Source organism: Cherax quadricarinatus, chromosome 24, assembly GCF_038502225.1.
Source record: "Cherax quadricarinatus isolate ZL_2023a chromosome 24, ASM3850222v1, whole genome shotgun sequence".
Lineage (NCBI taxonomy): Eukaryota > Metazoa > Arthropoda > Malacostraca > Decapoda > Parastacidae > Cherax > Cherax quadricarinatus.
Window position 1 is genome coordinate 26578937 of NC_091315.1, and position 12988 is coordinate 26591924.

At 37.6% G+C, this 12988-nt stretch overlaps 1 protein-coding gene across 6 annotated transcripts in view; it reads left to right on the plus strand.

Moving 5' to 3' along the window:
• Nrg (Neuroglian) overlaps positions 1–12988 on the plus strand; it is a 434360-nt gene that overhangs the window by 299931 nt on the left and 121441 nt on the right. For all 6 annotated transcript variants that reach the window (XR_011392382.1, XM_070088294.1, XM_070088293.1 and 3 more), the window contains 2 exons: positions 5427–5702; positions 9907–10084. Coding sequence is in view for 5 of the 6 variants with exons in the window: in XM_070088294.1 (XP_069944395.1) it covers positions 5427–5702; positions 9907–10084 (454 nt within the window). In the remaining variant the exon portion in view is untranslated. The remainder of the gene's footprint in view (positions 1–5426; positions 5703–9906; positions 10085–12988) is intronic.

Genomic DNA, 12988 nt, shown 5'->3' on the forward strand with positions numbered 1-12988 from the left:
GTAAATTACAAATTGTGGTAAGTTCACATTAATAATTTGTTAAGAAATATAGTTTTGAAATTGATACTGGTTTATGCACCTAAATTTCAACCATTGAAAGAGTGCTGTTAAATTTAATTTTCTTCCTGTAACAATGCTTGTTACATTGTTATGCAGAAAGTGGGATTGCCTGGGAGCCAAGGCCTTATCTAAGAGCAGTGGTAAAAGTTGCACACATCTCAAGTGAATCTAGGCCACCCAGGTTATCCCAGTCAAAACAGAAAGTGCTAAACCAGTATTTATTACTTCAATGGGTTGGTTATCAGAGGGTTAGTCAAAATTCCTAGCTAGGAAAATACATTTATTAGGAATAACACTATATACACTCTAGAAAAACATCCTAAACGCCCAAATAACGGTACACAAGGAGCAGGTGGCTGGCGAGTCCAGCAAACCATAAACACTTAGCCCGGCCTTCCCTACTCCACTACCGACCCCATTTCCTCTTATGTCCTCACTCATCCCACAGAACCCTGACCATATCAGAGCCTAGGTAAGCATACCAGTGAACCATAGAAGAGCCTATGGCTTGAGTTAGCTAAACAAAAGGAGTATACAACTACAAAACTTAGCTTAAATACACAGTGTCCCAGACACCAGCCTTCACTCCATGCTGCCTCCATGTGACTCCCCCAAGCCACGCCACCCACGTTTACCCGTTAACCAGACACAGCTGGAAAATAAATCCCTTGCAGGATTTTCTTACATTTAGAGTTTAAAATACTTTACAGTACCCCCAAATGCACAATATGAATTAAAAAATTAAGCTTTACAATTATAACATTCATACTTTTATGGCACACTTCACTTTTTTTTTTTTTTAACAAGTTGGCCGTCTCCCACCGAGGCAGGGTGACCCAAAAAGAAAATACTTTCATCATCATTCAACACTTTCACCTCACTCACACATAATCACTGTTTTTTGCAGAGGTGCTCAGAACAAAACAGTTTAGAAGCATATATGTATAAAGAGAGACAACATATCCCTCCAACCCTCCACTAACCCCCCCCCCCCCACAAAAAAAAAAAAAAAAAAAAAAAAAAAAAAAAAAAAAAAAAAAAAAAAAAAAAAAAACTTTTAACATTTCTGTCATGATCCCGTCAGTTCCAGCTGCTTTACCCCCATTTCATTCTATGTAATGCCTCACGCACCTCCCCCACACTCACATTCTGTTCTTCATTCCTAAAAGATGGTATACCTCCCTGGCCAGTGCATGGAATTACCGTTTCCCTTTCTTCGTCAACATTTAAAAGTTCCTCAAAATATTCTCGCCATCTACCCAAAACCTCCAGCTCCCCATCAACTAACTCCCCTACTCTGTTTTTAACTGACAAATCCATTCTTTCCCTAGGCTTTTTTAACTTGTTTATCTCACTCCAGATTTTTTTCTTATTTTCTGCAAAATTTCTTGACAGTGCCTCTCCCACTCTTTCATCTGCTCTCCTTTTGTACACACTCACTACTCTCTTCACCTTTCTTTTACTCTCCATATACTCTGCTCATCTTATAACACCTCTGCTTTGTAAAAACCTCTCATAAGCTAACTTTTTCCCTTTTATCACACCCTTTACTTCATCATTCCACCAATCACTTTTCTTTTCTCCTGCACCCACCCTCCTATAGCCACAGACTTCTGCCCCACATTCTAATATTGCATTTTTAAAACTTATTCCAACCCTTTTCAGCCCCCCCACTACTCATACTTGAACTGTCCCACCTTTCTGCCAGTAGTTGTTTATATCTCACCCTAACTTTATCCTCCCTTAGTTTATACATCTTCACCTTTCTCTTACTTGCTGTTGCCATTTTCCTTTTGTCCCATCTACCTGTTACTCTAATTGTGGCTACAACTAAATAATGATCTGATATATCAGTTGCCCCTCTATAAACATGTACATCCTGAAGCCTACCCATCAACCTTTTATCCACCAATACATAAACTAACAAACTACAGTGGACCCCCGCTTTACGATCAGCTCCCAATGCGACCAATTATGTAAGTGTATTTATGTAAGTGCATTTGTACATGTTTGGGGGTCTGAAATGGACTAATCTAATTCACAATATTCCTTGGGAACAAATTCGTTCAGTAATGGCACCTGAACATACTTCTGGAATGAAATAATATCGTAAGCCGGGGGTCCACTGTACTTTCATTACGTGTTATAACATACCTTGTATATTTTTTTATCCTCTTTTTCATAAAATATGTATTATTTATTACCAAACCTCTTTGTACACATAGCTCAATTTAAGGCTCTTCATTTTCATTTACCCCTGGCACCCCAAGTTTACCTACTACTCCCTCCAACACATTTTTACCCACTTTAGCATTGAGATCCCCAACCACAAGTACTGTCTCACTTGGTTCGAAACTCCCAATGCACTCACTCAACATTTCCTAAAATCTCTCTCTCTTCTCCAGGTGCATAAACGCTTACTATAACTCGCTTTTCACGTCCAACCCTTATTTTACACCACATAATCCTTGAATTTATAGATTTATATTCCCTCTTTTTCTGCCATAACTAATCCTTCAACATTATTGCTACTCCTTCTTTAGCTCTAACTCTATTTGAAACCCCTGACCTAATCCCATTTATTTCATTATTTCAGCTTTGTTTCACTTAAAGCCAGGAGATCCAACTTCTTCTCATTCATAACATCCACAATCATCTCTCTATCATTCGCACAACATCCACCCACATTCTAACATCCCACTTTGGCGGTTTTCTTCTTTTTCTTTTTAGTAGGCTATTCGGGAAAAGGGGTTATTAGCAATAGCTCATTGTTCCCGACATTTTAGTTGGCTTTTACAACACTCATGGCTTATGGAGGAAAGATTCTTATTCCACTTCCCCATGGATATGAAAAGAAAAGCAATAAGAACAAGAACTATTAAGATAAAATCAAAGAAAACTCAAATGAGTGTGTATACAATAAACATGTACATGTATGTGTATTGTGACCTAAGTGTAAGTAGAAGTAGCAAGATGTACCTGAATTCTTACATGTTTATGAGACAGAAAAAAGACACCACTAATCCTATTATCATGTAAAACAAATACAGACTTCCTTTTTACGCTCGCTTGGTAGGTCGGTAGTACCTCTTCGAATGGTTGCTGTCTACCAACCTACTACCATAGTTTGTGGAGGTAGAAAATAGGACAGAGTTTGTTTCAAATTAGTTTGTTAAATAGGTATACTGTACATAATGTGAAGCATATATAGTATATGAAGTAGTTATTCCTCATTTTTTTTTTACATGAGCATTAACAATTATTATTATTATAGCTACAGTAGTGTAAGTCATATAGCGCTACATGGCGGAGGACTGTGGATATCGGGATAGTAGTGTAAAGGGTGGGGTCATCTGTTAAAAACAAAAATCAAAGTTTGCATAATAAATCAGTATCAGGGGAGAAGTCTTATTACATTCATTAGGAGCACTGAACCCATAGGGGTCATAATCTAAGAATTGATCCCTGCAGTCCAGTAAGTGAGTACTGCATCTGGGGAATGAGAGGAAATCAGATTTAATCCAAGGAAGGAGCTTGGATAAAGAGCCCTTCAGTGGCAATAAGACACCTTCCCTGAAGGAATAAGAAGTTGAAAGTGTAGAGATTGAAGGTGCAACTTTGAAGAGGGAGCATCCAGTGAGGCACTCAGGGCATTAAAGAGTCAGAAATAATTTGTATGGTTTTTGATAAATAGATCAATCAATGAAAAGGGGGTTTGACTTGGTAATTCTTACAGAGATGCTCAGGGTCTCTCTCCATAAGATGACCATGTAAGAGATGGGTAGGAGGTTGGTAAGTATGCATTTGCAGTTTGATTAAAAACAATCTATTGGCCATTCAATCAGACCAAAGATACTGTTAGTGATCACTGATTCTCAAGATATTTGAAAATAATTGGAACACTGATGAACTTTTTTCTTTTTTATATTTTGTACTGTACAGTACTTTGTGAACTAAGAGATCTTAATAGCCAGACATGAAATAGGACTATAAAAATTTCGAATGGATTAGCATCCTTTATAATTTTTGTTTACTTATCATACACAAATAACCTGCACATAGGAGAGGGGAGCTTACAATGATGTTTCGGTCCAGCTTGGACCATTTACAAAGTCACACTAACAGAAAGGAGAGGAGGGAGTATATATAGGCCAGCAGACAAGGATGGGACAAGAAAGGTAGTAGGAAAGTAAGAAGAGAGGTAGTAATAGAGGTAGTAGAAGTGTTCTTATTTCTCTCTTTCTTTGTGCTCTCTGTATTTGTGATCCTCAGTTCCTTGAATCAGAAATTTCCACTCATCATCTTGGGAAGGGTACTTCCCATTTTGTAGACTTCCTTCACATGTACTAAACGGATTTTCTTCTCTCCCAGACACTCTACTCCTGGGAACTCTCCTGTCCTCTGCTTCCCTATATTTCCAGTCTTTCTAATCTCAACAACTCTCTCCGTTCCTTAGACATCAAACTTTCTTTTCGTCAGACTAACACTCTTTGCACCAGTCTAGTTCATACCTCTCCTCCCTGTATTGATGCTCCAGGTGTCTGCTCTTATTTCCTGTTCCTCTTGTCCTCTTCAGTACTTTGGAGAAACTGGCCATTCTCTTTCTGACAGACTCAGGGAGCACAAAAGTGGTGTTAGGCTTGCCGACACCAATGATGATCTTTTCTGTCATGTCAGAGATCACAGTCATCCTATTGACTGGTCTTCTGCTAAAACTGTCTACCCTACTTTCACAGTTGACATCTGGTTGAATCCTCCTTTATACACAACTTTCCTTGTATGAATCATAGTCCTGGCTTTGTCTCTGTAGATACCTTCCTTTCCCATTACATTGTAAAGTGCTCCAAACTTCAGAACACCCGTGACTTAACCTGATTCTTTTTTTCCTTCTCCCTCTTCCCCTTTCCTCTTTCCTCTCTCTCCTTTGGGTTTTCTTTCTTCTGCCGTGGGTGTTTGGCCCATTATTATTACTTTTCCCTCTGTGTTTCTGTTCCTACCGTTTGTGGGCCCCTAGTTCCCTTACAGTGCTCCTCTTTCTTAGTCTTCCATTGACTACTACTACTACTACCGCTGCCTCTGCCTCTGCCTGCTCCTCTACCTCCTCCTCTACCTTCTCCTCCTCCTCCTCCTCCTCTTCTACCTCTTCCTCCTCTTGTCCCATCCCTGTATGGTGGCCTATATACATGTATATACTCCCTCCTTCTCTCCTTTTAGTTAGTGTGATTTTGTAAATGGTCCAAGTCGGACTAAAATGTCGACAAAAGCTCCCCTTTCCTATGAATGGGTTATTTGTGCATTGTTCCAGTCATGGTATTGTGTCTTTTTGTTATTTACTTACATAATTAATTCACCTGTTTCTCTTTCAGCAATCCCATACTTTGAGAAAGAACCTGAGGTGGAAAACAAGGCTGAAGGAGAAACAGCAGTATTTTACTGTGAATCTGCTGGCAAGCCTCCCCCTAAGCAGTATTGGATTTACAATGGCATGCCTATTGAAAAAGCACCCCCAAATCCTCGCCGTATTGTAGAGCGTAATAAGATTACCATTTATAACCTGACCAAGGCTGATACAGGAAATTATGGTTGTAATGCTTCAAATGAACATGGATATGTTTACAAGGACGTATATGTCAATGTACTTGGTAAGTTGTACATGTTTTAATTTTTACTGGTGGTATTATGTTGGTAAAAGTTGAAGTACCTGTACTTTATAAATTTTCTTCTCATTTTCAAAACTGCATTACCATGAGAAATGTTTTAACATTTTCAAACTTAAACTCCATATTTTCCTTAGCCCTTTCACTGTCCAGACCCCTGATTTGAAACTTGTTCGCAGTGTCTAAGAATTTTCAAAAAAATTATTGTTACTTTTTCTTATGAAATGGTAGAGAATCTTTTCCTGAAGGTAGTAAAAAAGAAGTACAAATTTTCATTGAAAATTCACAAAATTGCATTTTTATGAATTTTGCTATGTCAGTGATATTTACGCATCAGCGATTTTGCTCACTTCGAGTTCTATTTTAGGCTATTTACATTGCTCCTGCTGACCAAATTCTTAGCAATTTTACAAGTATGTCTTCCATTTTATTGATTGAGCACAAGAAATTGCCAATCAACTATTTCAGCTACCTAATAAAGTGATCAGAAATTGGTAATTTGGCCAGTTTCACACAAATTTCAAAATATTCTAATTTAAAAATAGGGTCCAGAATAAACAAGGCAGGCATTCTTGGCACTAAAATAACATTTCTTCTGTTCACTAGTTATGTTTCCAGGTTTTACGCATGAACTCCATTTTGATATTTTATTCACAAAGAATTTTTATTCACATGAAAAACAGAAAATTTACTGTTATACAATATTGTAGTAAGTGTATAAATAATATCAGTGTATTTTTGAATGCATATTAGACCCACCAGTTGATGTGTATTGGACGCATGGTGTGATTTGTTTACTCTTGAACATCTGCAAAAATTGAACATTTCTGCTAGTCTGAGCTCTATTTCAAGCTATTTACAATCCTAAAACCAGTCAAAATCATTCTGTTTCTGTAATATATCTTTTATTCTATCAGTTTGAGACCAAGAAACCGAGAATACAACCATAAAAACCATATGAAAAATACACCACAAAGTTGCTATTGTAAACCAAAAGCACTGTTGCAGTTTTTTCTCATGCATTGCGTGCTGCAGGATTTTTTATGTGGTGCATACTTACTACATCGTACATCGACCCATTCTCTCATATCTAGGCCCAAATTTACTGCTCACAGCTTACATGAGTGAGCTGAGCTCATCACATAGTACTACACCACAGCCAGTGATCTCAAAGGTGTAGTGCTATAGCACAGTCAATGAAAGTGCTAAAATGTAGCTATTATTTATTACTGTTCTTTAACCCTTAAACTGTCCAAACGTAGATCTACGTTTGTGCACGTAGCGCTCCGACCTTAATTTTCTCCATAAGAAACAATGTAAACATAGATCTACGTTCGGAGCGCTATGCGTGCAAACGTAGATCTACGTTTGGACAGTTTTAAAGGTTAAATAGCTGTATATTTGAGCAGATAGCTACCTTAATTCAACCTACCCTTTGTGTGTATCAAGTGTAAAATATAGACCTTGCTTCTCTTATTAGATAGCCTGAAATGTAAATTTTTGCAATATGTAATACACACTATGTATATGTTCCTGTCATTTTTATAACATATTTAATGCTGGAAGGTACGCAGATAATCAGACCACCAGTATCAATGGATGATTTTTTTATGTACAAGTAGAATTTCTGTCTCATACCAATAGCCTGCTTTTACTATTGTAAAACCAGGCTCTTGGTGTTAAATTTTTATCCTAATTTAATGAATGCGAGAGGAGTTTCTATTATTTTATTTAAGGATAGCTCTAAACCTAAGTCATTCAGCACTAAGGAGTTTCTAAAGTACAGTGGTACCTCAGGATACAAACTTTTTTGTTCCAGAAGGCTGTTCAATTGCCGATACCAAATGAATTTGTTCCCATAAGGAATAATGTAAATCAGATTAATCTGTTTCAGACTACCAAAAATACATTTACAAAAGCACTTACATAAATGCACTTAAATAAATGTTCGAGTTTTGAGCTGTTCATATCCCGAGGTACCTCTGTACTTTTGAAATTCAGTGTAATTAGAGGAATCTTAACCCTTTGACTGTTTCGGTCGTATATATACGTCTTACGAGCCACCGTGTTTGATGTATATATACATGTACTCATAAATTCTAGCGGCTTCAAATCAAGCAGGAGAAAGCTGGTAGGCACTCGGTGCATAATGAGAAAAAAACTGACCGTTTTTTTGGATTAAAACACCAACTTTGTGGTGTATTTTCGTATTGTATTTATGGTTATATTCTCATTTTCTTGGTCTCATTTGATAGAATGGAAAACATATTATAGAAATAAAGGCGATTTTGATTGGTTTTACTATGAAAAGAATCTTGAAATGGAGCTCAAAGTAGGGGAAATGTTTGATTTTTGCTGATGTTCAAAAGTAAACAAATGATGTCATTGTCCAATAATGTTCAAGTAGCCATTATAATATGCAGCCATGAATGAACTGACATTATTTGTACAATTATTACAATATTGCAGTAGTCTGCATAACAGTAAATCTTCTATTTTTTGTTTGAATAAAAATTCAAAATAGAAAGCAAGAGTAATATCAGAGGGGCCTGGAGACATGACTGATGAACAAAGAAAATGTTATTTTTGAGCCAGGAATGTCTGCATTGTTCATTCTGGATGCTATTTTGTAATTGGCATATTTTTTAATTGGCGTGAAATTAGCCAAATTGCAAATTTTTTACCACGTTATTGGGTAGTTGAAATTGGTAAATGGGCAGTTTCTTGTACTCAATCGATAGAACAAATGGAGTTCTAAAGAAATAGCTATGAGTTTGGTCGACTGGAATAATGGATTTAGCCAAAAATAGAGTTCAAAGTAGGCAAAATTGCGGATTCGTAAATATCTCTGAGGTCGCTAACTTCACGAGAGCGTAATTCTGTCAGTTTTCCATCAGATTTCATTGTTTTGATGTCATTACAATTGGGAAAATATTTTCCATCATTTCATAAGAAAAAAATAATTGGGGGGGGGGGTGACAGTCAAGGGGTTAAACACTTCGCCATCTGTGTTGTAGTACTATGGGTTTAAGGTCAATGTCAGTGCCATAGTACTATGCCATGAGCTCAGCTCGCTTAGATAAGCTGTGTGGTAAATTTGGACCTTGAGATGAGAAAATGGGTCTATGCAGTAAAGGGTGGCACCATATAAAAAAAATCCTGCAGCACGCAGTGCATAATGAGAAAAAAAACTTCGATCGCGTTTTTGGTTTAAAACAGTGATTTTGCGGTGTATTATTGTATAGTTTTTATGGCCCTATTCTCAGTTTCTTGATCTCTTTTGATAGAATCAAAGATATATTACAGAAACAGAGATGATTTTGATTGATTTCAGGACGGAAAATGGCTTGAAATTGAGCTCAAATTAGCAGAAAAGTTAGATTTTTGGCAATATTCAAGAGGAAACAAATCACATCGCTCATCGAGTACAGTACACTGATATTATTTGTACTACAATTATTACAATATTGCATAACAAAATGGAATTCATGTGTAAAGCCTGGGAACATAACTAATGAACATAGGAAATGCTATTTTAGTGCTAGGAATGCCTGCATTGTTTATTCTGGACCCTGTTTTGCAATTGGAATATTTTGAAATTTGTATGAAATTGGCCAAGTTATCAATTTCTGATCATTTTATTGGATAATTGAAATAGTTGATTGGGCAGTTTCTAATGTTCACTCAATAAAATGGAAGACATACTAGCAAAATAGCTAATAGAATTTGGTCAACTGGAACAATGAAATTGGCCTAAAATAGAACTCAAAGTGGGCAAAATTGCCAGTGTGTAAATATCGCTGACACGGCAAAATTCGCAAAAGCATAATTTCATGAATTTTCCATGAATTTTTGTACTTTTGGTTTCATTACCTTCAGACAGAGATTCTCTATCATTTCATAAGGTTTGGGGGGGGGGGGGGGAATTCTTGGATACTGAGAGTAATTCTCAGATCAAGAGTCTGGAGAATGAAAGGGTTAATGGTGTTAATTTCTCGCATTTGGGGTTAAAGAGGTAAGCTCTTATTCATGCAAAAGTTTTAAACAAGTTAATTTCTCTTCACCAGTTTGTATTCTCTTTTTTGTAGGAATTTAGATGATGCCCTTACTGGTTATAAATTACGCAAGCCATAACATTTTAATTTTATATTTTGTGTTTGAGGGTTTTTAACAAAACTGTCGCACTCAGCATTGCCTCCTGACATCCGTGTTCCACCAAGTAACATCCAGTCGGTTGATGGACAGCAAGTTAACATGACCTGCCGAGTATTTGGTGCTCCAAAACCACGAATCACTTGGATCAGAGACGGTCTTGAACTGACTGGTGGACGCTTCCAAGTTACTAATGATGGAGATCTTGTGATCAAGTTGGTATTATTTATTATAATTTTATGTGGGTAAAATTATAGTAATCTATTTTCTATTAGATTTTTATTAATACACTGTATACAGAAAAAAATGATTTAGGATAAACAATTTTTTGAGTGTATGAAAAAAGGAAGAGACGAATTTCATGTTTTCACAGTTTGCTAGGTATTACATTGTTTAGTTTTAATTTAGTTTTCAAGGGATGAGCTCTTAGCTCTTGAACCTTCAACTTTTAATTGACCACCATAAATTAGGGGAAGTGGAATAAGAATGTTTCCTCCATAAGTCATGCATGTTGTAAAAGTCAACTAAAATGCCAGGAGCAATGGGCTAGTAACCCCTTTTCCTGTATAGCCTACTAAAAAGAAAAAGAAAACCGTCAAAGTGGTATGTTTGAATATGCATGGCTGTAGTGTGAATGATAGAGATGATTGTGGATGTTATGAATGAAAAGAAGCTGGATGTCCTGGCTCTAAGTGAAACAAAGCTGAAGGAGCCAGGAGAGTAATGGGAATAGGTCATGGGTTTCTAATAGAGTTAGATCTAAGGAAGGAGATTCTAAAGAAAAATTGCAAAGGTTAGTGGATGAGTTTGGGAGTGTGTGTAAAGGTAGAAAGTTGAAAGTGAACATAGAAAAGAGTAAGGTGATGAGGGTATCAAATTAGGGAGGAGTAGTATGGAAAAAGTGAATGTTTTCAGATATTTGGGAGTTGATGTGTCAGTGGATAGATTTATGAAGGATGAGGTTAATCATAGAATTGATGAAGGAAAAAAGGTGAGTGATGCGTTGAGGTATATGTGGAGACAAAAAACATTATACGTATATGGAGGTATAGTAGTACCAACACTCTTATATGGGTGTGAAGCTTGGATTGTAAATGCTGCAGCGAGGAGGCGGTTGGAGGCAGTGGAGATGTCCTGTCTAAGGGCAATTTGTGGTGTAAATATTATGCAGAAAATTCGGAGTGTGGAAATTAGGAGAAGGTGTGGAGTTAATAAAAGTATTAGTCAGAGGGCTGAAGAGGTGGTTTCGTCATTTAGAGAGAATGGATCAAAGTAGAATGACATGGAGAGCGTATAAATCTGTAGGGAAAGGAAGGCGGGGTAGGGGTCGTCCTCGCAAAGGTTGGAGGGAGGGAGTAATGGAGGTTTTGTGGGCGAGGGGCTTGGACTTCCAGCAAGTGTGCATGAGCGTGTTAGATAGGAGTGAATGGAGATGAATGGTATTTGGGACCTGACGATCTGTTGGAGTGTGAGCAGGATAATATTTAGTGAAGGGATTCAGGGAAACCGGTTATTTTTATATAGCCGGACTTGAGTCCTGGAAATGGGAAGTACAGTGCCTGCACTTTAAAGGAGGGGTTTGGGATATTGGCAGTTTGGAGGGATATGTTGTGTATCTTTATATGTATATGCTTCTAAACTGTTGTATTTTGAGCACCTCTGCAAAAACATTGACTGTGTGTGAGTGAGGTGAAGGTGTTCAGTGATGATGAAATGAAAGTATTTTCTTTTGTGGGGATTTTCTTTCTTTTTGGGTCACCCTGCCTCGGTGGGAGATGGCCGACTTGTTAAAAAAAAAAAATATGTGAACAGTATATAAAGGTAGGGAAGTTTTCATTGCATTTATGGATTTAGACAAGGCATATATGATAGTGGATAGGGGAGCAGTGGGGCAGATGAGAATAGTGAGGCTTGGGTTAGGGTGTGTAGGAGAGATGGAGATTACTTCCTAGTAAAAGTAGGTCTTAGACAGGGATGTGTAATGTCACCATGGTTGTTTAACATATTTATGGGGTTGTAAAAGAAGTAAATGCTAGGGTGTTGGGGAGAGGGGTGGGATTAAATTATGGGGAATCAAATACAAAAATGGGAGTTTTGCTGATGATACTGTGCTTTTGGGGGATTCTAAAGAAAAGTTGCAGAAGTTAGTGGACGAATTTGGAAGTTTGTGTAAAGGTAGAAAGTTGAAAGTGAATATAGATAAGAGTACGGTGATGAGGGTATCAAGTGATTTAGATAAAGAAAAATTGTATATCACATTGGAGGGAGAGAGTATGGAAGAAGTGAATGCTTTCAGATATTTGGTAGTTGACTTGTCAGCAGATGGGTTTATGAAGGATGAGGTTAACCATAGAATTGATGAAGGAGAAAAGGCGAGTAGTGCGTTGAGGTATCGGTGGAGACAAAGAACGTTATCCCTGGTGGCAAAGAAGGGAATGTACGAGAGTGTAATGGTACCAACACTCTTCTGTGGATCTGAAGCATGGGTTGTAAATGCTGTAGGAAGGATGAGGCTGGAGGCTTTGGAGATGTCATATTTAAGGGCAGTGTGTGGTATAAATATTATGGAGAGAATTTGTAGTGTGGCAATTAGGAGGGGCTGTTGATGTGGTTTGGTCATTTGGAGAGGATGGAAGAAAGTAGAATAACTTGGAGAGCATATAATCTGTAGGAAAAGGAAGGCGGGGTAGGGGTCATCCCTGAAAAGGTTGGAGGGAGGGGGGTAAAGGAGGTTTTGTGGGTGAGGGGCTTGGACTTCCAGCAAGCATGCGTGAGCGTGTTAGGAGTGAATGGAGACGAATGTTTTTTGGTACCTGACAAGCTGTTGGAGTGTGAGCAGGGTAATATTTTGTGAAGGGATTCAAGGAAACTGGTTAGCCAGACTTAGAGTCCTGGAAATGGGAATTACAATGCCTGCACTTTGAGAGAGATGTCTAAGCTGTCATGTCTGAGCACTTCTGCAAAGAACAGTGATTATGTGTGAGTGATGGTGAAAGCATTGAATAATGATGAAAGCTTTTACTTTCTTTTTGGGTCACCCTGCCTTGGTGGGAAATTGCCGATGTATTAAAAAAATATTGGGTCTTATATTGGTTTTAACTCATGTTTAATCAGTGTCT